This window comes from Polistes fuscatus, unplaced genomic scaffold (genome assembly GCF_010416935.1).
Source record: "Polistes fuscatus isolate 324 unplaced genomic scaffold, CU_Pfus_HIC Scaffold8, whole genome shotgun sequence".
Lineage (NCBI taxonomy): Eukaryota > Metazoa > Arthropoda > Insecta > Hymenoptera > Vespidae > Polistes > Polistes fuscatus.
The window spans coordinates 8,922,405-8,945,068 of record NW_025113162.1 but is presented as its reverse complement, the minus strand read 5'-3'; the positions used below and the strand labels follow the sequence as shown (position 1 = coordinate 8,945,068).

The following is a 22,664-nucleotide window of genomic DNA, read 5'->3' as shown; positions in this document are numbered from 1 at the left end:
AATCAACGTTCTCTCATACAATTTTCACATTCGATTAGATTTTGTTAAAAATATAACTGTTATAGTAATACTCTCGCATTATATTATATACAATTGTATAAATAAAAAGTATATGTGTGAAATATTTTCATACTTATTTGGCGCGCATATTGGACTCAAATTCATATACTGTTTCTGCATACTGATCTTATTTTTAATCAAATAAAAAACTACAATAAAACGATGTGTATAAATTTAAGTTAGTTGGCAGTGTAATGACGATTAATGGAAGACAAGTATATAGATTTAATGAAATATATTCGAGCTAATACTATACGAATTAAATTGTTCTAAATGCCTTAAAAAGGCGACAAAATGCAAAGACGCTACAAAATAAAAACTTTGACATATAGTCAGCTGTGTCATTAAGAAATGAGAGAATAATTCCGAGTCAGAATTAAACTATATTTAAGGATCATAATCGTAATAAAGGAATACTAACTCGTTTCTAAATAACCCTGAGAATATTTTAATGTTGTATATTTTAATTCCAATATCTCTAGACGTGAGATATCTGATATTATATCTCGCGATATGTGACCCTATAAAGTATATAAAAATTAATAGTTTTAAATACTTGTACTAATTAGTTCCCCTTCACCAACCGATTCAGCATTAAGTATATATTTTCCTTGTAATTTCTTATTCGAATCTGCCAACTCGCTGCGTTCGAAATGAAGAGATCGTTTATTGTTTAAGCGTTTTCCGATTATTGGGAAAAACAAATTAGGATCTAACTCTTTATGAGTTTGCCTAGATATGCACCGAATTATATTACTAACTAGTAAACCAACGATAAAAGTAATAAGGAACCCAAGTGGTGCATACCACATATATGATATACGATATAAATAAAAATAGTGATTATCGTCAATTTTTCTGAAACAAATGTAAACAAAATATTTTCTTTCAAGAGTTACCGCTTTTCATAATATATATTATAATGTTAATTAAAAAAATATTACTCACGGAGAAAATAATTCCATCGAACTTCTAAAGGCACTTAATGTTATATCGTTTGTTGAATTTACATCGCAGCCATTCGTAAATAATGGTAATTTAGTAGGAATGGGTCTAGGTTGTCCATAAGCAACCCATAAGAGAAAGACAAGGGATAGTATTGTTCCTGTTATAGCTCCCGATTCTATGGCGGATTCAGTAGCCATTCCTAATGTAAAAATTCCCAAGAGTGGACCTCCAACGATGCCAAATATTGTCAATCCTGCCTAGGACGCGTGACAGGGATTTATAATATTTATCGATAAAAAGAATCAACTGTATAAATCTATATGATTTACCTAATAAATAATAACATACTTGCAAAACGCCTCCTAAAAGTTCAGCAAGAAAAGCCAAAGCGATAGAGATTAATCCATACGCGAATGCAATCATTTTTCCAACAGTGGCTGAACTTGTAGGACTTAATTCTTTACGAGTACAACGATTATATACAGGTTTAATATAATCTTCTAATGTAACAGCTGCCAAAGAATTTAGAGCTGCAGAAATTGTACTAAGGCCAGCACTGAAAATACCTTTTAAAAGATAATTACACGCGAGTACAAACGTATCGATTAATTCATATTAATCAATTTCACTACTTTTGTTGTATTACCAATTATATTTACCTGCTATGAAAAGACCTGGCAATCCAGGTAAATAATACATAGTATCCATTACGTATAGCGGCATTAACATATCCATAGTAGAGATTCTCCCCTCTGTTAAGGGATCGCACGCAAAATATTTACTGTACATGGATAGTCCAGAAAAACATGTCGACACAGAAAGAAACATTAAAATAGGCAGAGACAGCCACAGCGACAGTTGGGCTGCTTTTAAGCTCTTAACGGTTAGCATACGTTGCACTTGAACTTGATTTACTCCGTACAAGGACAAAAATGTAGCCAAACCGCCAAAAATGAGAGACCACCAGGTATGTCGTTCCGTTGGATATATAGAAATGCTAAATAAAATATTGGTAAAAGTATTTAATAATATTAATGAAATATATCAAATGATATAATATAATTATTAATGAATGTTATAAAGCGCAGTACTTGTCAAATTCTATCCGTCGCCCGATCACCGCAATATCCCAAATTTTCTCTAAGCTTCCTATTTCGTAAGAAGCTATAACAATAATAATAATTACAGAAGCGAACATAAGTAAGCTCTGAAATACATCTGTTATTAAGACAGCCTTAATGCCTCCTATACTGGAATAAAAACTGCAAGCTAATCCAATTATAATTATACTTCCAGTTTTAGAAATTCCTGTAGTCGCTTCCAAAGCTAAGGAAGGCGCGTAAAGTACAACTCCGGAATATAAAAGCAGCTGTACCCAGTACACAAAACTAGCCATCATTCTAGTTTTAATCCCAAAGCGCTTCTCCAAGTACTAAAAATTGTTCATTTTGAAGATATTCATTATATGAAGTTTCATTCATAATAGTTACCTCGTAAGCGCTTGTTGCTCGAAGCTTAAAGAATACTGGTAAAAATCCATAGCAAACTATAGGCGTACCTATTACGTATGATAAATTTATAATTACAAATTGTGTCCCATAGTAATAATTTTCAGCCGATACGCCGAGCAAAGTGATAGCCGACATGAACGAAACCACTAGAGCGATTGAAACAGGAATAATGCTCATCGATTGGCTTGCATTAAAATACTCCTATGAATGGAAATAATTTTCATTTCATTATTTCAATCCAATAAATACAAATAAATTTAGATAAATTTTTTTCAATAAAGATATTTTGTATTACCTCTACAGTTTTTTGTCGGCCACCACTGAATCTATAATAAATACCTATACCGATACTTATGCAAAGCATGAGAAATATAACTGCATAATCGATCCATCCTAACGTTGATGTTTCTACCATACTTAATATCTGTAAAATACAATTACAGGTGTAATCTTACATGGAAGTAATTTGTTTATTAATTAATTAATTTTATTCATTCCATGATGTTGAAATACAAAGAAATTTTACAAATGTCCAACAAATGAATCTTATCATATACTTTCACCTGTATTTTGAAACATTTTATTAGTCTGATAAATATGAGATTTGCAGTAAGATAAAATGAGATGTAAGATAATTAACAAGACAATCTTATTTTATCTAATTGACACTGGTAACAAAGATAAAAATACAAAATAATAAATTTTCTAACATGATTAATTTATTGAAAGAAGTATAATGAGCTTAGCAAAATGAATAGACTATCGTCTAGCTATTATTTTTTATTTTTAAAATGAGGCTCTTATATCTTTCGTGTCATCTATACTGACCTAGTATAAATTTATTATAAATACCACATATAACGTGAGTCAAACTTGTTATCACATAAGAAAGAAAATATACAAAAAATGACGAAATTATTCGTTTATTTTATCTTCGTTAATAACGTCGCACACAATATAACTACGTTAAAATAGGACAAATAACACGAGTCTTTATACGATAAAACTAAACTCGCACATTCAGAGATAGAGTTAGGCGCGTACTAACGCACGTGTTCAACTTTTAACTCATTTATAGAGAGCGAATTTATTCATGTATTTGCGTATTGCCATTCGCAGATGCGCACTGCCCTTCCTCTATTATCGATATAAATCCATGTTCACACTGAATAAATCTTTATTCGAAATCGGTAATTTCTTTATTCGTCGTTATTTAAACAGTGAATAACGAGAGAAAATGTTGTAGATGCAGATGTGATTTCTAGATGTAGCCTTTCGTATAAAGGTACGTCTACAACAATTCCTAAATAAAATATATCATTTTTATCCGTAATGTGAATTATCCTTCAAATAAACGAACTTTTCAATTTGGCTATATACGTTATGTTCTTCCAACAAACAATGTTAAAGATAAGATAATGCTAATTCCTTTTTTTAATTAATTTACATAAGGATTATATTTTATATTTCATGTTTAGTATTTATATATTACATATTATATGGACAACCAATATCGATATTTTAATATTCTATTTTAAAAAAGGCGCGTAAGATTTTATTTGAACTACTCTGTAGATATCGAAATATTTTTCTATCGAGATACATCTTAATCCGTCTGATATGGCGCACGTACTCGGTTTTAAATGGCGGACTACGGTAAAAAGTGTGACGAAGATTGTTCTTTTGATTACGGCGACGACAAAAACAAGGGCGTGTGTCTCATTAAAGAAGAGTAATTTTTCTTATTATTATCTACATTTGTATATCGTTATTATCATATTGTAGATCGTTATATCTATTTGCACGCTAGAATCATAACCTCAAAATCACGCATTACGATTATGCCTCGTACATTTCTTGATAGTCTTGCATCGATGTATCTCACGTTACAAAGTTGTAAACATTTAGATTAACCTTTTGCAAGATTAAAATAATATTCATTTATTGCAGATTCATAATCGAAGATAGAATAAGATTGCAAAATGAAGAGTGCCTTGTCGGATCAAACAAGCGGAGCGCGGAGGAAAGTATCAACGCGAACGAGGAGGAACCAACGTCTCATGAATTTTCATCGAAAAAATTAAAATCCGAAGAAAAGAAGGAAAAGCTTCGGGGTCAGAATAAAGCCAGGCCACCACCGTTCAAAACCTTGCGCGAAACAAGCCTGTGCCCATGGATAGCGGATCAGGCGGTAGGGGAACCTGAGAAAAAATGTGAGATTAAACATTGTTCCTTTCTACACGATCGAAAAGAATATTTGCAATTAAAGCCAAGCGATATTAGCGAGGAGTGTTATATTTTCAATTTAATGGGTAGATGTCCTAGAGGTGCCGCATGTAGGATGGGTTCTAAACATCTGACCGTGGATGGTTACAACATAGTAGATACAGAAAAATTACAAGAATTTAATAACAAACCTGCTTCCACGCAAAATCAATTGTCCAAGGTACTCCAAAATAAGCTTAGAAAGCATAAATATAATTTTTCTAAAGCCGAAGCAATAGTTAAAAGAAACAGTTCATCCGCCAAAAAGATATCTACCGAAAGTCAAAAGTTGAACGATTCCGTCGAAGAAACGTCTCGATTGGAATGTTCAAAAGTAAAAAAAGACGGGGAAGAATTAGAAAAAGATAATATATCGAATGAGATCTGTGAGAAAAAAGAGTCAAGGATCGGACCCGTAGAGGACTACGATTTGATTAAAATTCGAGCTTCGGAAAAGAAAAAGATCGATTGGAAGAATAAAATAATGTTAAGTCCTTTAACGACCGTGGGTAATCTTCCATTTCGAAGAATTTGCAAAATGTTCGGCGCCGATATCACTTGCGGAGAAATGGCATTAGCTCCTAAAATACTGAAAGGAGCGCACGAGGAATGGGCGTTGGTAAAACGACACGAAAGCGAAGACATTTTTGGCGTACAATTGTGTGGTAATAATCCTGGAGTATTGACAAGATGTGCTCAATTATTGAACGAAGAAATTAATATAGATTTCATAGATTTGAACTTAGGATGTCCTATCGATTTAATTTACAGACAAGGTGGTGGAAGTGGTATGCTCAATAGATTAAACGTATTAGAAACGGTTATAAAATCTGTTAGTCAAGTTGTGGAAATACCCTTAACGGTAAAAACTAGAACAGGGGTTTACATAGATAAACCTATCGCGCATAATCTAATGCCAAAGTTTCGAGATTGGGGCGTATCCATGATTACCGTGAGTAATTTTCCTTCGTTTTGATTCAATCTCAAAAGTATTGATAATTAAAAAAAGTATTTATTCGATAGTAAACGAATAACGATTGTATTTTGAACAGGTTCACGGAAGATCTCGCGAACGAAGGTACACCAAACTCGCAGATTGGAATTATATAGAAAAATGTGCACAGGCAGCAAACCCTGTACCTGTATTTGGGAACGGAGATATTCTTTCGTACGATGATTATCAAAGAGCACTAAACACGTACACTTCCGTACAAGGGGTGACTATAGGAAGAGGAGCATTAGTAAAACCTTGGATTTTTACCGAAATTAAAGAAAAAACGTTGTTAGATGTAAGAAGTACAGAAAGATTTGAGATATTAAAGAAATACGTTAATTATGGTCTCGAACATTGGGGATCCGATACGCGAGGAGTTGAAACAACGAGAAGATTTATGCTAGAATGGATCTCCTTCTTACACAGGCAAGTATCTTACTTGGAAGTTGACGATAAGTTAGTGCAAACGTATTGTTACATGTAGCATATTTTATGTAGGTATGTACCTGTCGGACTATTGGAAAGACCACCGCAGAGAATCAACGAGAGACCACCATTTTACAAAGGTCGAGACGAAATGGAAACGCTTATGGCAAGTTCTAACTGTACGGATTGGGTAAAAATATCGTAAGTTCGTTTTTACGATAAATACATAGGCAATGCGCTTGATAGGATAATCGATGGATATCGTGTCATGTTTGGTCTTTTTATTTTAGAGAAATGTTACTTGGAAAAGTACCCGACGGATTCCATTTCTTACCTAAGCATAAAGCAAATTCATGGGAGTAATGGGAGAATTATGCGTTTATTTTGTTTCTCCTTGCGAGAATTTGAAAAATAAATCTTAGCCTTGAACAAAACAACTTTGATCTGAAGAAATTTTATTCAATGCGTTATAATTGGCGCTACATTTTCCATCGTCGATGAAAATTAATAGTGAGCAGCGATATCACCGAGTAAAGAGACCGGCCACATGCAATCGCAACCACCAGCAATTTCTTTGGTGAAAGGTTCCCAACAATCGCTGTCCCAGCCGCGTCTGACTAAGAAGAGGGTCCTACTCCTTTGTACGCAATGAAAGCCAGGATGTGCACATTTCTGAAACACGTATGCAAGCGTATAGACAATTGAACGATATTACGTAGGTCGTCGATAGATAGACGACTTAAATATAACTTTAAATGCATTATAAATGCAACCTGTTTGGATGATCGCGTTGTTCGTTCGGATGCTCGATCGAGAAGCGAGTAACTCTTGCAGTAGACTTCGTGATAATGAGGCGGTTGATATTCGTAATTTTCATCGTTGAACTCTACTCTTCTGGTCACGGTTTCGCAGAGGTTTCGATATTCCTAACGAAAAAGAGTAAGTCAAAGGAAAGAAATAATAAAAAGAGTCTTTAAGAGTTTGATAAGAGAATTACAGGCATTAAATTTCTATTCTGTCGGTCGAGTTCTCCAAAGTTTGTTGGTCTTTCGAATTCTTCATTGTTGTATTCTTCCGGTAGATAAGAAAAGTCTCGTAAAACGGGAAGGTTGTTGCGCAAGTTGCTCTCGAAGATCTTGGTGAAATTGAGCTTCTCGTAAAGTGCCGTAGAATCGTGTGCGAGCACGAGCAATTCGACGAGCTGTTGAAAAAAGCGAAATTGTAAAATTAAAGTCGAAGTTTCGTGTCGGTCGGCTGGCACGGATCTGACTTGGCTCTATAAAACTCTATGAAACGTCGTCATCATTCGCGCATGGGGAGGGTAGGGAGTCGTTTTATCGAGTGGGAGCGAAGTTGATGTGAATCATCTATCCGATATTGCGCCTTAAACGAAAGAACGAAATCGAAAGCGATATTAGAGAAAAAATATTTCCTAACTAAAGACGAACGATAATCGCTTACTAATATGCTTTTCTATCGTTTAATATATTGTACAAAGGCAGGAACTCGAGCGGAGATTGTTTTCGAAATGACGTCTTCTCGACGATAAACGTTAATCGGTTTCTGAAAATCAGACTTGGCTCGGCAGACAAGGTCAGCCCTGATTGAGTCAACGTGCCCCATGTCGTACGATATAAATTATTGTTCCCCGCGACTCTCGCTTAATTCGCGCATTGGCTTCGTAGCGACGACGATCTATCGACGCGACAAGTAAGGTTTTCTTTGGTTGTTGGTGTCATTTCTGTGGGGCCTGTTTTCGAAGAGCGCATAGGAGCGGTGCGGTGCGCATTCGCCGCGAGAAGCGCACTCCTCGGTCCGTGACTAGAAGGTACTTATTCAATTGAGAAGTGCGCTCCCGTCTGACATAGTTCAGTCGACGACGAACTTACATCTACTTCGGAATTTGTATCTGTTCGGTCCGTCGCGGTAGTTCGGTATCTCGCGACTTAGCATAAGACAGCGTAAGCAGTCGTTATTGATATCGACGACGACGACGACGACGACGATGCCATGGCAACCGATCTTTGCGCAAACGGAACTTTAAAGTCGACACCCGTCAGGTGAGATGCACGAAATATTTACACCTATGTATTTTACAATTGGAGCTCGCCTTTTACCAACTACGATCCAACTACGATCCAACTACGAATTAATATCGATCCAATATCAGGCGCGAACGCAACCTTTTTCCGTTAGCAGCGATGATTTTCATGACAGTGAAACGGCTTAATGGTCATTATTCCTGCCCGAGTTAATAACCAATTGACCCTCGACCGCCTGACCAGAGGTTTCATTGACGAAGAGCGCCATTAGACAAAGTCGAAGCATCGTGCCAACGCTCCAAATTTGTTCCTTTTCTTTCTTTTCATTTCCTTGTCCCTTATGCAAATTCCATTCTTTCCGGTATAAAAGTGCTCAAATTCATTATCCTAGTCGTTAAGATGAAATAAAAAAAAACTCCGTCTAACTCTCGTAGCCAAGTTTTTCAAACTCGTCAAACTCGTTTAAAATTTGCCGAAAATCCCTTCTTTTTCGTTCTTCGATATACGGTAATAGATTAGTAGAATGAGTAAATTGGAACGGTACGAGCACGGGACCATGTCTAGTTATTCCATTTAGAACAATTGCGGATCGTAGGAAAATACACACGTGGACGTGTTTGTTCAAATGTACTCATAAATGTGCTCGTTGGATGATCGCACGTATGATCGATCTATGACTAATAGTTATGCATTTAACTCTCGCGGGTGCGTATGAAAATAAGAAGAAGAACAAATACGCCACGACTTATTTTCCAAGTGGTAATAAATTGACAAGAGCATTTGGATATAAATTTCATTGTATTTAATGAAATAGAATAGTGTGTACGTAGACGGACGAGAGGCGTACGTCAAATTTCGTGGGACGGAATGATTTTCTCTCGTCGAGGCTCGAAAATTAGAGTCTCTGACGGAACACGAACGTGGGAGGAAAACGGCGCCGGTAAGGAAATTAAGTGAAAATCGTCATCCTGGCCTGTAAATGAAATATTTAACCTAAATACTTGGTTACGCGAAAGAAACCAAAGGAGAACTTTCGATTTTTCGAAAAATGCGATGGTCTCGAAATCGGTCTTACTGTTTGATAATGTACTTAGAGCATAATATAATGAGAAAAGGAGAAGTAGGGAGACGAATTTATACGCGTTAATCGCATTTTTAAACATTGAAAGATATTTTAACGCGCTCGTTTCGTTCGAAAAATTCTAGGTTTCTTGGCGTAAATGATAGAAAAAAAAAAAGACAAAGAGGTTACTAGCCGATCGGTGAAAAACGTACGACGGACCATTGACTCGAAAGAAGGGACGGCAAATTCGCGATAAGATTATTTTTAGCCAACGTTAGAGGGCTTACCCCTTGGCGGTGGCTAAAAATAGTCCGTAAGGCCAATCCAGCTCCAATTATTCCATTTAGGTATTTAGGTGACAATCGACCGACCGCCAATTTAGAAATATTCCACACGCTCGCAAGCGGGGATTTTACGTGGCTTCCTTCGTGGCCCTAGGATTGCAGTAATAAGACGCCATAAGACGTTATTACTACAATCCTAGGATCCCCGATTTTTCCTTATCGAAAAGTTTCTCGGCAATTAATTCTTTCCAAACGATCCAAGTTGAAAGATAAACGTTAACGACGTTGGAACGACTTTGGAACGACTTTGAAACGTATATTAAAAATCGAAATCGAGGAGAATCGGTAAACGCCTTGCGAGCTGTAACCCGCCTAACGAGCACGCACGTCCGTTTGCAGCGTCGTAGATAACATTATGAGGCAACGCAAGTCCGGTGCACTGGATGCCACGGCGCCGATATCGCCGGAGGAGGAGCAGCTCAAATTTCAAGATAACAGATTCCTCACGACTTTGGTACTCGGCAGGAACAGGTGAGTACACGGTGTTTCTCATACTCCTCTTTACTTTTATTTGCTTACTTTTATTCTATTCAAACGAACAGTTATCGTTGCGTAAGGAAACGAAAGAGAAAGGAAAAAAGAAAGAAACGACCAAAAATGATATAAAACTATTCGTTATATTCGAAGAGGCTTTAAGTAAGAGCCATAGCTTTAAAGTTCGGTAAGTCTATGAGCCTTAACGAGCTAAACGAATCGTTCGTAAACTCGTCACGCGATCTCGTTCCCATCGTTTTCGACGAACAGGGCGAAGAGGGGAGGACCGATTCTCTCTCTAACTCTCTTTTGCTTTCCTGACAGCATTGAAATCATCAAAACTAAGTCATTCGACGAAAGAACAGTTGTGTAATCGGAAAAAAATCGCTCGCGAGAATTTCATTAGCGCTTCGTAAGAAACATCGCGCCTGCTTCTATTTCGGTGTTGTTGCTTTACTTAGAAACGTGCTTCTTGCACTCCTAAAATATGTTTACGCGAGCCTTCCTGATTAGAGATGATTAGAGAAAACAGTCAAACAACTTACTAAAAATAGTTTTCCGTACATCCTCGGCATCTCGTGGAGTATATAAATCATGATGGTAACCGTAGTAGTCGCAAACCTTTTGTAAAATCAAGGTAAAAGTCGTGCAGATTATATACCAGAGAAGGTATCGTTTCGAGAGGGAAAATCATACCTATTTGCGTTAGAGAGGAGATGCTAAAGGTTAAAATAAAATTCCTGTACAAATAGAGAGAAAATCAGAGATAACGTTGCGGTGGCATCTGACGCGTCGAACGTTTATATCCGCGGATCGATTGACATTAATTAAATCGGTAGGATTGCGACTGGACGATTTACAGGAGATTTGCGAAATGCGAAACGAACATAGATATCTGTGTCGCTATCGACACCACCGATATCGTTCATAAATCCAACTCGTCGAGGTCCAGTCGAGCGTCATTTTTCAATATTTTTTCAAGCCACCTACACGCTTGGGTTACGTCTTACAACGTGCTCGAAAGGAAGACTCGGATGGGGACGGTGGCTAGCAAAAAGGAAGAGACGAATAGCGAGAGTCGGAGAGTAATTAAGTTTGAACGTTCGAGCCTTGAGACTTTGTAATTAGTTCTAGGAAATTAATTCAACAAAGAGACGAAACAATTTGACTTCGAGTAACGCGTTTCAAGATTATCAAACCGATTAATTCTTTTACTTTTATTTCAAATTTCCCGCTTCGACGCTCGAGGTTGCATCGCGATCGATTAGAACGGAGGTATCGATCCTTTAAGGTTCCTCCGTATTATTATATATATATATATATATATATATATACGTAATATAGTTCGAAGGAGTTATTTTTGCAATTACTTTATTCCAAAATTTTTCTGCAAAAAATTATGCGATATCGATTAACATAATAATAACGTAACGTTCATTGAAAAATTGTAATCGCTCGTCGTATCTTATCGACCTAACCCCAATTTTATTCTCTCTCTCTCTTTTTGTGTATTTTGCGTTCTTACTCTTCTATTCTATTTATTTCGTATTTTATCTCTCTCTTGTCGTAATAGTCGTAGGCGTGGGTACTCCCATTTAGTTGAAATTATTTTCGCTCGTACAATTAGTACGATAGGAAATCCCTGTCTTACGGATTAAAAGGTCTGCCGACGAATGTTCATCATTTGTTTATATTTCATATACCCAATTATATTAGGAAGCAATTATAGATTTGTTTGTTCTTGTTTTTTTCTCATATTCAAAACATGTACATACGATTTTGAAGGCGAAACGATTAACGATTGCACTTCGTGACCAATAGCGAGCTGTCAAAATAAACGGTGCACTATGTCATGGCCAATAACATGGGGCCAAGAATAGTGGCGGGATTCTTGATAAAGTTTGACAGACGGAGTAGGATTATTAGTCGTACGACGCAAAGAGTTTTACCGAAAGAACGAATGCGCACTAGTATTCGATCGAACGCGCCAGACTGCGGTACTTGAGTCTGATAAATATCTTCTTGTAAAACAAGAATACGAAAAAAAGGAAAGAGAGAGAGAGAGAGAGAGATAGACAGAATCGATTCGTGCGTAAGTTGAAACATCTTGTTTTTATTCGAATCGAAAGTAGCTCTAACGTTTCGTTCCCCTTCGTTATTTGAGAATCCTTTAACAACGTTTTATTAAAATGATCAATTAAAAAGAAATGCTTCAGAAACGGTTACATGGCGTAATCATATATGATTCGATTGATCCCGAATAAATGATACGCAACCGTTTGTTTGTGTGTACAATTAATTTAGGCATACGCGCTGGCACAGTCGATGATTCGGTTCCCTGAAAAACCTCAATCGTTTCAATGAATCGAAACGAGTTTAGCGTAGGACGCATTTGTTTCTCGCAATTACGCGTAATTGGTGCTCGATAAATGTTTTTTTCTACGCGCTTTTCTTTGCTAAAAAACAAAATGTTATCGTAAAAGGATATAAGAAGTAATATGTATATTTAGGGAAAATATTAATGGGACATTTGTAATTAAGTCTTTGTTCGATAAACGGCGACGAAGCAACCGTAAGCCTTATCTTCCTAAAAGCATAAAAGACAACATTTGTTCGGTTTCAACGCGTAAAGATAATCTGTTCTAATCCTTTATCTTTGCATACATGATTGCGCAAACGATATCAGAGCGCGAGTGAACATTTTCAACAGGAAAATCTCGCCGGACGTCCTGCCGTCCTGTCCCTCTGGAATATTTCGACAAAGATCCCTTCATTCGACGACTCCTACTAAATTATCCACGTCGACTAGCGAAGAAGGGTCGCAGCCAACGGACTCGCAACGAGTCCTTTCGACCGTCTTATCGAGCGTTCTTTTCAACAACAATAACAACAACAACAACAACAATAACAACAAAAACAACAATAGTAAAAAGAGTAGTGGTAGTAGTAGTATCGTCAGCGGTGGCTTCAGAGCTCAGGCGGCGGCGCGTGCCGCTCGGCTCGGTGGTGGTGGAAAACTCGTAGCCGAGAGCGGAGGCGGCGCCTCGTTATTCCATAGGGGCGCCAGAGCTGCCAGCAAGCACGCGCGCCTTGGCACGGCACTGGCTAACAAAATGGCGTCTGCGAGCTCAACCGCGGTCGTGCAAGGCTGGCCGAACACCAAGGACGACTACGAGCTCAAAGAGGTTATCGGTGAGTAACTACCACGTCGTAATTTCCGTTCCCCTCCGCTATCCCTTTGTCCTTCTACAAATCCTACGATCTAACCACTGTCGTCCAAAGAAATCTTTCACAATTCGAGCCGGTCGCCTGTGATTCTCTGCTCTCTCTTTCTCTCCCGCTCCTCCCCTTCACTCCGTCTCTTTTCCATTGAAAATTTTATCATCCCCCAATAATTTCACCAAATGACTGAAACAACAACGGTATTGACATAAATGCTCGAGGGTATTTAACAACACTCGATCAACGTGTTCCAGTTATTTTCTACAAATTTTCTCTGTCTTTTCTGGAACGCCATTCTCCAAAAGTGAGATCCTAACCGGCTCCTCCGTGATAACAAATTCTTCTTCTTCCTTTTCAGCTCCGTCTCTTTTTCTTTGGTGCATCGTGTACGTAAAACATCTCTCTCTCTCTCTCTTTTTCCTTCTGTGATTCCATCTTTTAGGTATGCTCGTAATCTCGTGGTTGTCTCTCTTTCCTCGTACTCCTTCCTTTTTTGTGAATATTGTACTGTACTGCTATATATGCTGTATATATTCTATATATGCTATATATGCTATATATGCTATATATATATATATATATATATAGATTCTAACCTAAATGGTTCGCATCGATCGCGTATTTTGCTTCGTTTCTTATTCTCTTTACGTAAAAGATTCATTGAATGTTTATCATATACTATTTGTACAGCTGACATCAATCACGAACTTGTTATCGCTCTTTAACTTTATTTTTAAATTTGAGATTATTTGTTATATGTTATTTTCGTGTGTAGAGAATAAAGTATCGTAATTGATATTTAAAGGTGTTGGGGCCACTGCGGTAGTTCACGCAGCATTTTGTATTCCACGCCAAGAAAAATGTGCTATAAAGAGAATAAATCTAGAAAAATGGAATACCAGTATGGACGAATTATTGGTAAGAATATTTTTAATTACCTAATAATTACTATATACTTATATTCAAGTATTCTTTCATTACAATGATATTTATCTGTTTGAACAGAAAGAGATACAAGCAATGTCTTCTTGCAACCACGAAAATGTTGTAACTTACTATACGTCATTTGTCGTAAAAGAAGAACTTTGGCTTGTTCTAAGACTACTAGAAGGTGGATCTCTGTTGGATATAATCAAACATAAAACCAGAACCACCAACTGCAAACATGGAGTATTCGATGAAGCTACAATTGCTACTGTACTTCGAGAAGTCCTAAAAGGTCTTGAATATTTTCACAGCAATGGTCAAATACACAGGTATCACTTTGTTAATATTCTTTTTCATTTATTCAAACAATTTGAACCTTTGCGATCTGGTATAATTGAATGGGAATATAATTATATAAAAAATAGTAATGGACTAGTATATGACTTTTAACAAAACAAACAAAACAATATTAGGGACATAAAAGCGGGTAATATCCTACTAGGAGAAGATGGTACTGTACAGATAGCTGATTTTGGTGTCAGTGCTTGGCTCGCTACAGGAAGAGATCTAAGCAGACAAAAAGTTAGGCATACTTTTGTGGGAACGCCATGTTGGATGGCACCCGAGGTCATGGAGCAGGTGAGAGAGGAAAGTAACACTACAACTTCTTAGCCTGCATTTTCTGTGTCTACATATTTTCTGTTGCATTAATATTGGCATAAACAAGTGCTAAGATACAAATGTACGGTTTATTATTGATCCAAACACATTATGCTTCGATTAAGTTCAAATATTAAATGCTTTTTCGTTTACAAGTTAATAAAATATAACAAATATCCTTATACGTTACACTTCTTGCATGAAGTTGTTACTACCAATGATTGTTAACGTTTGGTTAAAGAATATAAATATTTCTCTAAAATATTTCACTATTTTGAATGGCTTAAATAAAGCGCATATTTAAAAAGCTAAGCGCTTGCACGCGTCATATATGCATTTGACGAATGCATATATATATCTTTTGGACAATTGTCGTTAAAAATGCTTGCAATATTAGTTGTTCGAGTTATGCCGCCGCGTTCTCGCGTCTTTTCGAAAAGCACGCTTTTTTTAAATGTTGTCTATCTTTTTTAATAGACTTATCGTAAAAGCAATTATGATATGCATATTTATTTGCAGGACCATGGTTATGATTTTAAAGCAGATATTTGGTCGCTCGGTATCACTGCTATTGAAATGGCAAGCGGTACCGCTCCATACCACAAGTATCCGCCGATGAAGGTATTGATGCTCACTTTACAAAACGATCCACCAACTTTAGATACAGCGGCGGATGATAAAGATCAGTATAAAGCGTATGGTAAAACATTCCGTAAAATGATCGTCGATTGTTTACAAAAGGATCCAACTAAACGGTAAGGCTAAGCACGTATACTCGCGCGAAATATCAAATGCATATAGAATTGATATTAGCAATATCGATTTACCAAATCCATTTCTCGTAGACCAACTGCTACAGAACTTTTGAAACATCCCTTTTTTAAAAAAGCAAAAGACAAGAAATATTTGCAACAAACATTAGTTGCTATAGGCCCAAGTCTCGAAACTAGAGTGCAAAAGGTATTTTTCTTTATTTAATACTTGATGTATATTTACTTAATACTCAAAATACAATGTACAATTTAAAATAGGCATCGAAAAGACAACCAGGTACATCGGGTCGTTTACACAGAACAGTAACAGGGGAATGGGTTTGGTCGTCGGAAGAAGAAGATAGCGCATCTAGTGGTGAAGAAGGCAAAGAAGCGTTACCAGTTAATACAATAGAGAATGCAAGTAGCGAAGAAGATCCTGAACAAGACGAATTTTATTCTCAAGTTAAATCGGCAACAAGTCATGCCGTTATACAAGCTGCCGAGCAAAATGTTCCTATAAATCTGGTGTTAAGACTACGGTATGCATGAAATATGTTCTTTCGTTAAATATTTTACTTTTTAATATTATTATATATCCCATAATATCCTTCCAGCCGTCCAGACACTCAGTTCACTCTTGAAGAAAAATCAAAGTATACATCTTCCATCCCGATCCTATTAATTTATATTGAACAACACACTTATCGGATTATCTACGATATTATTTTTATTTGATTTTTTTCTAGTAATCAGAAACGTGAACTAAACGACATCAGATTCGAGTTTGCCGTGGGAGTTGATTCTGCCGAAGGCATTGCTGCCGAACTAGTCGGCGCGCTATTAGTCGATGGAAAAGATATCGTGGTTATAGCATCAAATTTACAAAAATTAATAGACAGTGCTGGGCAATTACGGACTGTTACATTTCCATTGGTAAAATAAAATTGTTTCTTCTTAGTTTATATTATTGTTTTGATTAGAAATAAAAAAAACTTTACAATTATCCTTTATTTGTTTTAGATTTCTGGTCATGCAGCCAACGAAGTACCAGATGATAAAGCATTAATAGGATTCGCTCAGATCTCCATCACGGATTAAACAATTTTGTAGTATTCTGAAGTTTCAGAATAATACTCTTACGTGATATATGATGCAGAAAGGATCAAAAGCTATAGCTGTATCGTTTGATCATTCTACAAAAACATTGTACAGTATAAACCATCCGCGAATTAGTCTTACGCGTATGGCTCTAGTTTTTGATATTTTTGCGGATAACTCTTTTCAGTTGCTATGATTTTTCAGGTAATTTGATCACATAGGACATAGAACCTACAAGATAGTACATCCTAATCATAGTACATCCAGTGACAAAGAACCTTTGAAAAAAGTTTTTATGTCTATCTTATGTTCACGTAAAGCATTAAGGCACAATCCACACAATTATTATCCACGAAGGCTTGCAAATTTGACGTATTCTAATCCCTAAAAGCTATAACTTCACGTTATTCTAGAACGATTCATATTATTTTAATTTATGTAAATATTAGCGATCCAGTTTGTTCGTTGTTTCTCTTAATTGTTTCATGTAAATTTGAATGAATTTACGCGCATTGGAAATAATGTAGCAGTTGAAATAACGAATAACTCATTGGGTGAAATCAGTTGAGGTACTTGATTGTTTCATTTGTTTATTTGATATAACTTTCTTCCTTTATTCAACAAAGGATGTATAAGATGCGCTATAATATAGTGTCATTAAAGTCATTAAGTCCTGTACAAAATACCAATTATTACATTTTAATTATCATATTTGATGAAGAATCAATGAAATATTACACAAAGATTCAAAAGTACTAGAACACATTTTGTACTTAATTAAATAGAATTACAATAATGTATTCATATTTTTAAAGATTTTAGATAGAACTGGTTTAAGACTTTTATTTCTTGAGTCGTTTTTACAAAAACGAAATATATATATATATACATATATCGATGTAGATGGAGATATATTTATATATATATATGGACACCTTTACGCAACGTGAGCCTGCCACAAAATATATGAAATCAGAGTTATATGTTATTTATGATTAACATTATTCTTAATATAATATGGAATTTTGTAACATAAGTTTGAATCCAACCAGGCTTGTATATAGTAAAGAAGAGAAATATGCAAAAAATAATTATCAGATTCTGTTTATTATTTCAAGGTTTCTTTTTCACTACGAAATACAAACAAAAAAATCCAAGATATTTTAGCTTGCATAGACGCAAGGTATAATATATTTTAGTTTTATTCGGAATATATATATAAAGAAAAGAAATCGTTTTACCAATTTTGAAGTCACGAATGTAATACTCTCTATTCGTTAAACGGCAGATGTATCTTGTACGCTTGATAATTATTATAGAACATACGGAAAAAAGAGCATAATTATTATTAATTGTAAGACAAAAACAATAATAATAATAATGATTATTATAATGTATAAACTAAAGTAGAATCAGAAAAAATAAGTTTTATCGAACATGGCACTATTTTGTAGTTTCTAGGTTTACCACGCATTATATTTCAGGATTCGAACTAAATTTAATCCGAATGTTTTAGCGTAACTGTATTATCATGATACATGTGCCTTATCCCCACCCCGAAAATTAAACTTGCTGTCGATTCATAAGCTTTTAGATGTAATGTTCAATCTCTATCATAATTAAAAAACATTTTCTTACCGCGACGTATCATTTGCAGCATCATCGAAATGGTGCCAAACAAAGTGCGACGATTGATTATGTACCAACATCAAAAGTTATTTATTTGTATTAATATCAAAGAATATTAAGCAATGAAAAATATTGTGCTTTATTCCATTGCATTATTACGGTCACTTTTAATATATAAGAACAGTATGCTTTAATGGGGAGGTGGTACTTAATTTTTATAGTATTTTCAAATATTAACAATATAATTCTTTTTATACATGATATTTGATTTATTAACGATTGACTTACAATTAGTCGTAATAAAATTTTGCTCTTTCTAGTAAATGCACGAAAAATGATTTTGTAAAACTATTGAAATCTTTCATTTACGTCTTCGCGATTTAAAATATCGCGCCATATAGAAATTTGCGATATATCGAATACCTACAATCGTCGCGCGCGCCAGAGTAGTGTCCATGCTTATGTGTGTTTACTTATGTCAGTTACATTATAAAGTTTAGACGATTTTTAAAAAGGGATTTGGAAATATGAAGAAATCATTGCGGAATAATCAATCAAAACTTGTAATAATATCTTCCGATGAAGACGAAAGTGAACAGGAAGAATGTAGAGGTATAAGGAAACAATTAAGGAATAAACCAATCCAACCTATAATCATATCTTCCGATGAAGAGAATGATAAAAGAAAAAAATTAGTCGATAAGAAGGAAACATTACGGAATAAACGAAGCAGATTGATATTTACATCTTCCGATGAGGACGAAGATGAAAAAAAAGAAATTGTTAAGGAAGTTGTTAAAGAAAACGTTACGGTTAAAGATGATAAAAAGGCAACAATGAACAAAGGTAAGAGAGTAAGAAATGCTCATGTAAGAAAAAAGAGAAAAAAGGAAGAAAACGTTGATGAAAATGATGATGATGAAGATGCAATTCCGAAGGAAGAAGTAGACAAATGTATGGATGTAAAGAATCTAAAAAGGTCAATCAAAGATGAAGATGACTCACAAATGACTAATTCTAATGCGAAAAAGAGAAAATTAGAGAAAGATTTATCGGTCGAACGTGAAAAAAAAAACATAGATATAAATAAAGTTTGTGGCGAATGTGTGGAATGGACAAATGTAGATTACATTTGCGAAGTACAAGGTATCGGTAAACAACAAGCACAAAATATTGTTAAACTTTTCCAAGAGGAAAATACTATACCTTTTATTGCAAGGTATAGAAGAAACATGACAGGTGGTATGGAAGCGGATCAGTTAAGATTTGCAAAAGAATGCTTCGATAAAGCCAATGCAATAAAACGTCGCGCTAACACGATTATTAAAGCTATTGACAAATTAGGAAAGTGGACGCCAGAGATTCACTCTGCAGTAGTATCTACTAAATCTGAGGATGATTTAGAGCATATTTATTCCATGTTTAAAGTTACGTCTAAGCAATCCTTGGCAGAAAGGGCCAAATCGGTTGGCCTAGGTCCTATAAGTAATGCAGTTATAGAAGGGAGAGAAATTCCTTCTTTATTCTCATTAGTCGATCAAGAAAAGACAGGATTGCAAACGGAGGAACAAATAAAGGAAGGAATTGTACATATTATAGCAGATGTAATTAGTAAACATAAAGTTATCTTTGACAAAGTAAAAATGCTTGAAAAAGAATTTATTATGGACATTCATACAGTGCCGTTAAAAACGAAGGATACATCTAAAAACAAAAAGGTAGAGAAAAGCGTAGATAAAGAAAAGTATGAAATATATATGAATTTCAAGAGTAAGACAAGTTATATTAAGCCATATCAAATTCTAGCTATTAATAGGGCAGAGTCGCAAAAAGTTCTTACCGTTAAAATCCTTATACCCGATCGTTTGGTGGGTTTATTTAAAGATTATTGTATGACTTTTTTCAAATCTGGAGTTCAGGCATCCAACTTACATTTGACGTTATTGAGAGATAGTATAGACTACGCGTTTAAAAAGTTTATTAAACCGTTAATAGTTAGAAGAATACGAAGCGAATTAAAAGAAAGAGCTGAAAGTGCATCCATAGAAGTATTTGCTACCAATGTTAAACAGTTGCTTTTAACGCCTCCCGTGCGAGGAAAAATTGTAATAGGTATAGATCCAGGTTTTTCTCATGGATGTAAATTAGCAGTGGTGTCGGAGCAAGGCAACGTTTTAGAAACTGCTATTATATATCCTCATAAAAAAACGCAAAATTCAGAGAAATCGAGTATAATTTTGATCGATTTAGTCAGGAAATACAATGGTACTGTCATAGCACTTGGCAATGGTACAGCATGCAGAGAAACAGAAAGATTTCTTGCTAATTTAATTAAGTCGAAAGCCTTTGAACCACTCGACGTTTCTTACACGATAGTCGACGAATCGGGAGCATCTATATACAGCTGTAGTACGGAAGCCAAACTCGAGTTTAACAATCTCGATCCAAATGTTATCTCTGCGATTTCAATCGCAAGACGTATACAAGATCCGCTTGCCGAGCTGGTGAAGGTAGAACCAAAACATTTAGGGGTAGGAATGTATCAACACGATTTACCCCAAAAGCAATTAATGCAATCGTTGAATGAAGTTAGTATACGATTGGTTAATCTAAAAAAACACGGATGTATCTTTTAAAATGAAGACAATTGGATAATTTATGTTTTTTTAGGTTGTTACAGAAGTAGTGAGTTTCGTCGGCGTCGATATCAACACGGCTTCCCATTCTCTTCTTAGAAAAGTTGCTGGTTTGAATCAATCTAGAGCGACTAACATCATAGAATGGAGGAATAAGCATGGTCCATTTTTAAACAGGCAACAAATTTTGAGAGTAAAAGGCATTGGCAATACAACTTTTGAACAGTGTGCTGGATTTATAAGGATTCTACCAGAAACAGTAGTTGTTGCTGGGAGTAAAATAAAAAAATCCAAAGATATTAATGAATCTCTTAATTTTTTGGATCAAACTTGGATTCATCCGGAATCGTATCCTGTAGCATATAAATTCATAAAATCGGCAGGATGTAACGTAGAAGAAATAGGCAGTTTGTCTTTCATAGAAGCAATCAAAGCGTTCGTCGAAAAGGACGGCCCGAATTTTCTCAACAAATTTCAGACGGACGAGGACACCTTAGAAGTTATTAAAACAGGTTTAACAACGAAAAAAGACGAAGATATAAGAATGAAATTCCAAAGTCCTTTGTTTCGTTCTTGTTTGCGAAACATCGAAGACTTGACTGACGGTACTTTGTTGAGCGGGGCAGTTAGAAACATTACGCACTTTGGTGTATTCGTAGATGTTGGGGTAGAAAACAATGGTCTTATGCCTACGAGACTGTGTAAGGGCCAAACACTTTACGTAGGTCAACGCGTGGAAGTAAAAGTCGTCAACGTCGATCACAGACGCAATAGATTCAACTTGGAATTAATAAGGACTATTTAAAAGAATAAACAAAACTTTTTATATCGATTGTGCAGAAAATCGAACATCGAATTCTTTCATTTTCTTAACTTTTCTTTTCATTTATATATATATCAGCATTGTCCAAGGATGGAATAAGAAAAGTTAGACAGCGCTATTATAAAGAAATACATAGATCGATTATTTTTTGATTCTTTGCGAAGACATCGAAGAAAAGATATTTTTTTACATAGTTGAAAGCTTTTTCAATCAATTTTAAGTACAAAAATATGTATAATCAAAATATTATTAATTTGATCTTTACAGAAGAATAAATTGGTTGGTTTAATTTACGATAATTCGATTCGACGTATTATTTGAATTCCTACTGTCGTTAACGATGAGGGACAAATGAAAATTTGGGTTAAATTAATTTTTGACGCGACATTCATTGATTTTTGGATCAACTTCTTTAACCCTCGAAATGTTTGCAAAAGAAAAATTGGCCAGCGAATTAACAAGATGCGAAAGACCATAAAGCTGAAAACTTTACAGCCCACCTATATGTATTCTTTCTATAATTTTTGTTGTTGTAATTAAACTGTAGAAAATGTATTTTTCCATCTAATATAAAACGAACTGGTATATAAGAGTGCATATAAAATTTCTCCCTTCGTTTCCAAGGAAACATTTGAGTATTGGATCTAACTACTTGCAGTGTATGGCCCTAATGAACCCGTAAAACTGTGTAAAGTTAACGAAAAATTAGTTTTGAAGTAAGAGAAGTTGGACAGCGCTGATATATATCATTTTATTCGGCTTTTGTAGAGATTGCGAAATAATTAAA

At 35.4% G+C, this 22,664-nt stretch overlaps 5 protein-coding genes across 7 annotated transcripts in view; 3 read left to right on the top strand and 2 right to left on the bottom strand.

The window, feature by feature from the left end:
* Nucleotides 1-481: 481 nt before the first annotated feature.
* Nucleotides 482-3,794, bottom strand: LOC122525090 (putative sodium-dependent multivitamin transporter). Of its 2 annotated transcripts, none has more exons than XM_043647700.1 (8): nucleotides 3,348-3,794; nucleotides 2,815-2,943; nucleotides 2,499-2,720; nucleotides 2,100-2,440; nucleotides 1,668-2,005; nucleotides 1,357-1,574; nucleotides 1,009-1,265; nucleotides 482-918 (listed from the first exon to the last, which is right to left on the bottom strand). In XM_043647700.1, the coding sequence occupies exons 2-8, from the start codon at nucleotides 2,932-2,934 to the stop codon at nucleotides 609-611; spliced, it is 1,806 nt and encodes a 601-aa protein (XP_043503635.1). In that variant the 5' UTR covers nucleotides 2,935-2,943; nucleotides 3,348-3,794; the 3' UTR covers nucleotides 482-608. The 2 variants fall into 2 exon arrangements, with proteins under 2 accessions (XP_043503635.1, XP_043503636.1); XM_043647701.1 differs by having other exon boundaries at nucleotides 2,499-2,566; nucleotides 2,859-2,943.
* A 336-nt stretch (nucleotides 3,795-4,130) lies between these two features.
* Nucleotides 4,131-6,641, top strand: LOC122525165 (tRNA-dihydrouridine(47) synthase [NAD(P)(+)]-like). Its single transcript, XM_043647828.1, has 5 exons — nucleotides 4,131-4,251; nucleotides 4,470-5,736; nucleotides 5,837-6,204; nucleotides 6,277-6,405; nucleotides 6,495-6,641. The coding sequence occupies exons 1-5, from the start codon at nucleotides 4,163-4,165 to the stop codon at nucleotides 6,565-6,567; spliced, it is 1,926 nt and encodes a 641-aa protein (XP_043503763.1). The 5' UTR covers nucleotides 4,131-4,162; the 3' UTR covers nucleotides 6,568-6,641.
* A 1-nt stretch (nucleotide 6,642) lies between these two features.
* The window catches only part of LOC122525009, a gene marked incomplete at its 5' end in the record, with an annotated part of 59,848 nt that continues 43,826 nt past the window's right edge, over nucleotides 6,643-22,664 (bottom strand). Inside the window, 3 exons of the mRNA XM_043647539.1 lie at nucleotides 6,643-6,876; nucleotides 6,978-7,130; nucleotides 7,202-7,405. Coding sequence (XP_043503474.1) covers nucleotides 6,709-6,876; nucleotides 6,978-7,130; nucleotides 7,202-7,405 — 525 coding nt within the window. The remainder of the gene's footprint in view (nucleotides 6,877-6,977; nucleotides 7,131-7,201; nucleotides 7,406-22,664) is intronic.
* LOC122525164 (serine/threonine-protein kinase OSR1-like) lies at nucleotides 7,700-18,548 on the top strand. 2 transcript variants are annotated; one of them, XM_043647827.1, is made up of 11 exons: nucleotides 7,700-8,264; nucleotides 9,993-10,124; nucleotides 12,838-13,319; nucleotides 14,155-14,267; nucleotides 14,355-14,605; nucleotides 14,750-14,915; nucleotides 15,456-15,691; nucleotides 15,782-15,896; nucleotides 15,968-16,230; nucleotides 16,438-16,624; nucleotides 16,712-18,548. In XM_043647827.1, exons 1-11 carry the CDS (start codon nucleotides 8,215-8,217, stop codon nucleotides 16,787-16,789), a joined length of 2,073 nt encoding a protein of 690 aa, XP_043503762.1. In that variant the 5' UTR covers nucleotides 7,700-8,214; the 3' UTR covers nucleotides 16,790-18,548. The 2 variants fall into 2 exon arrangements, with proteins under 2 accessions (XP_043503762.1, XP_043503761.1); XM_043647826.1 differs by having other exon boundaries at nucleotides 14,750-14,924.
* On the top strand, nucleotides 18,745-22,176 carry LOC122525163 (S1 RNA-binding domain-containing protein 1). Its single transcript, XM_043647825.1, has 2 exons — nucleotides 18,745-21,006; nucleotides 21,089-22,176. Exons 1-2 carry the CDS (start codon nucleotides 18,946-18,948, stop codon nucleotides 21,857-21,859), a joined length of 2,832 nt encoding a protein of 943 aa, XP_043503760.1. The 5' UTR covers nucleotides 18,745-18,945; the 3' UTR covers nucleotides 21,860-22,176.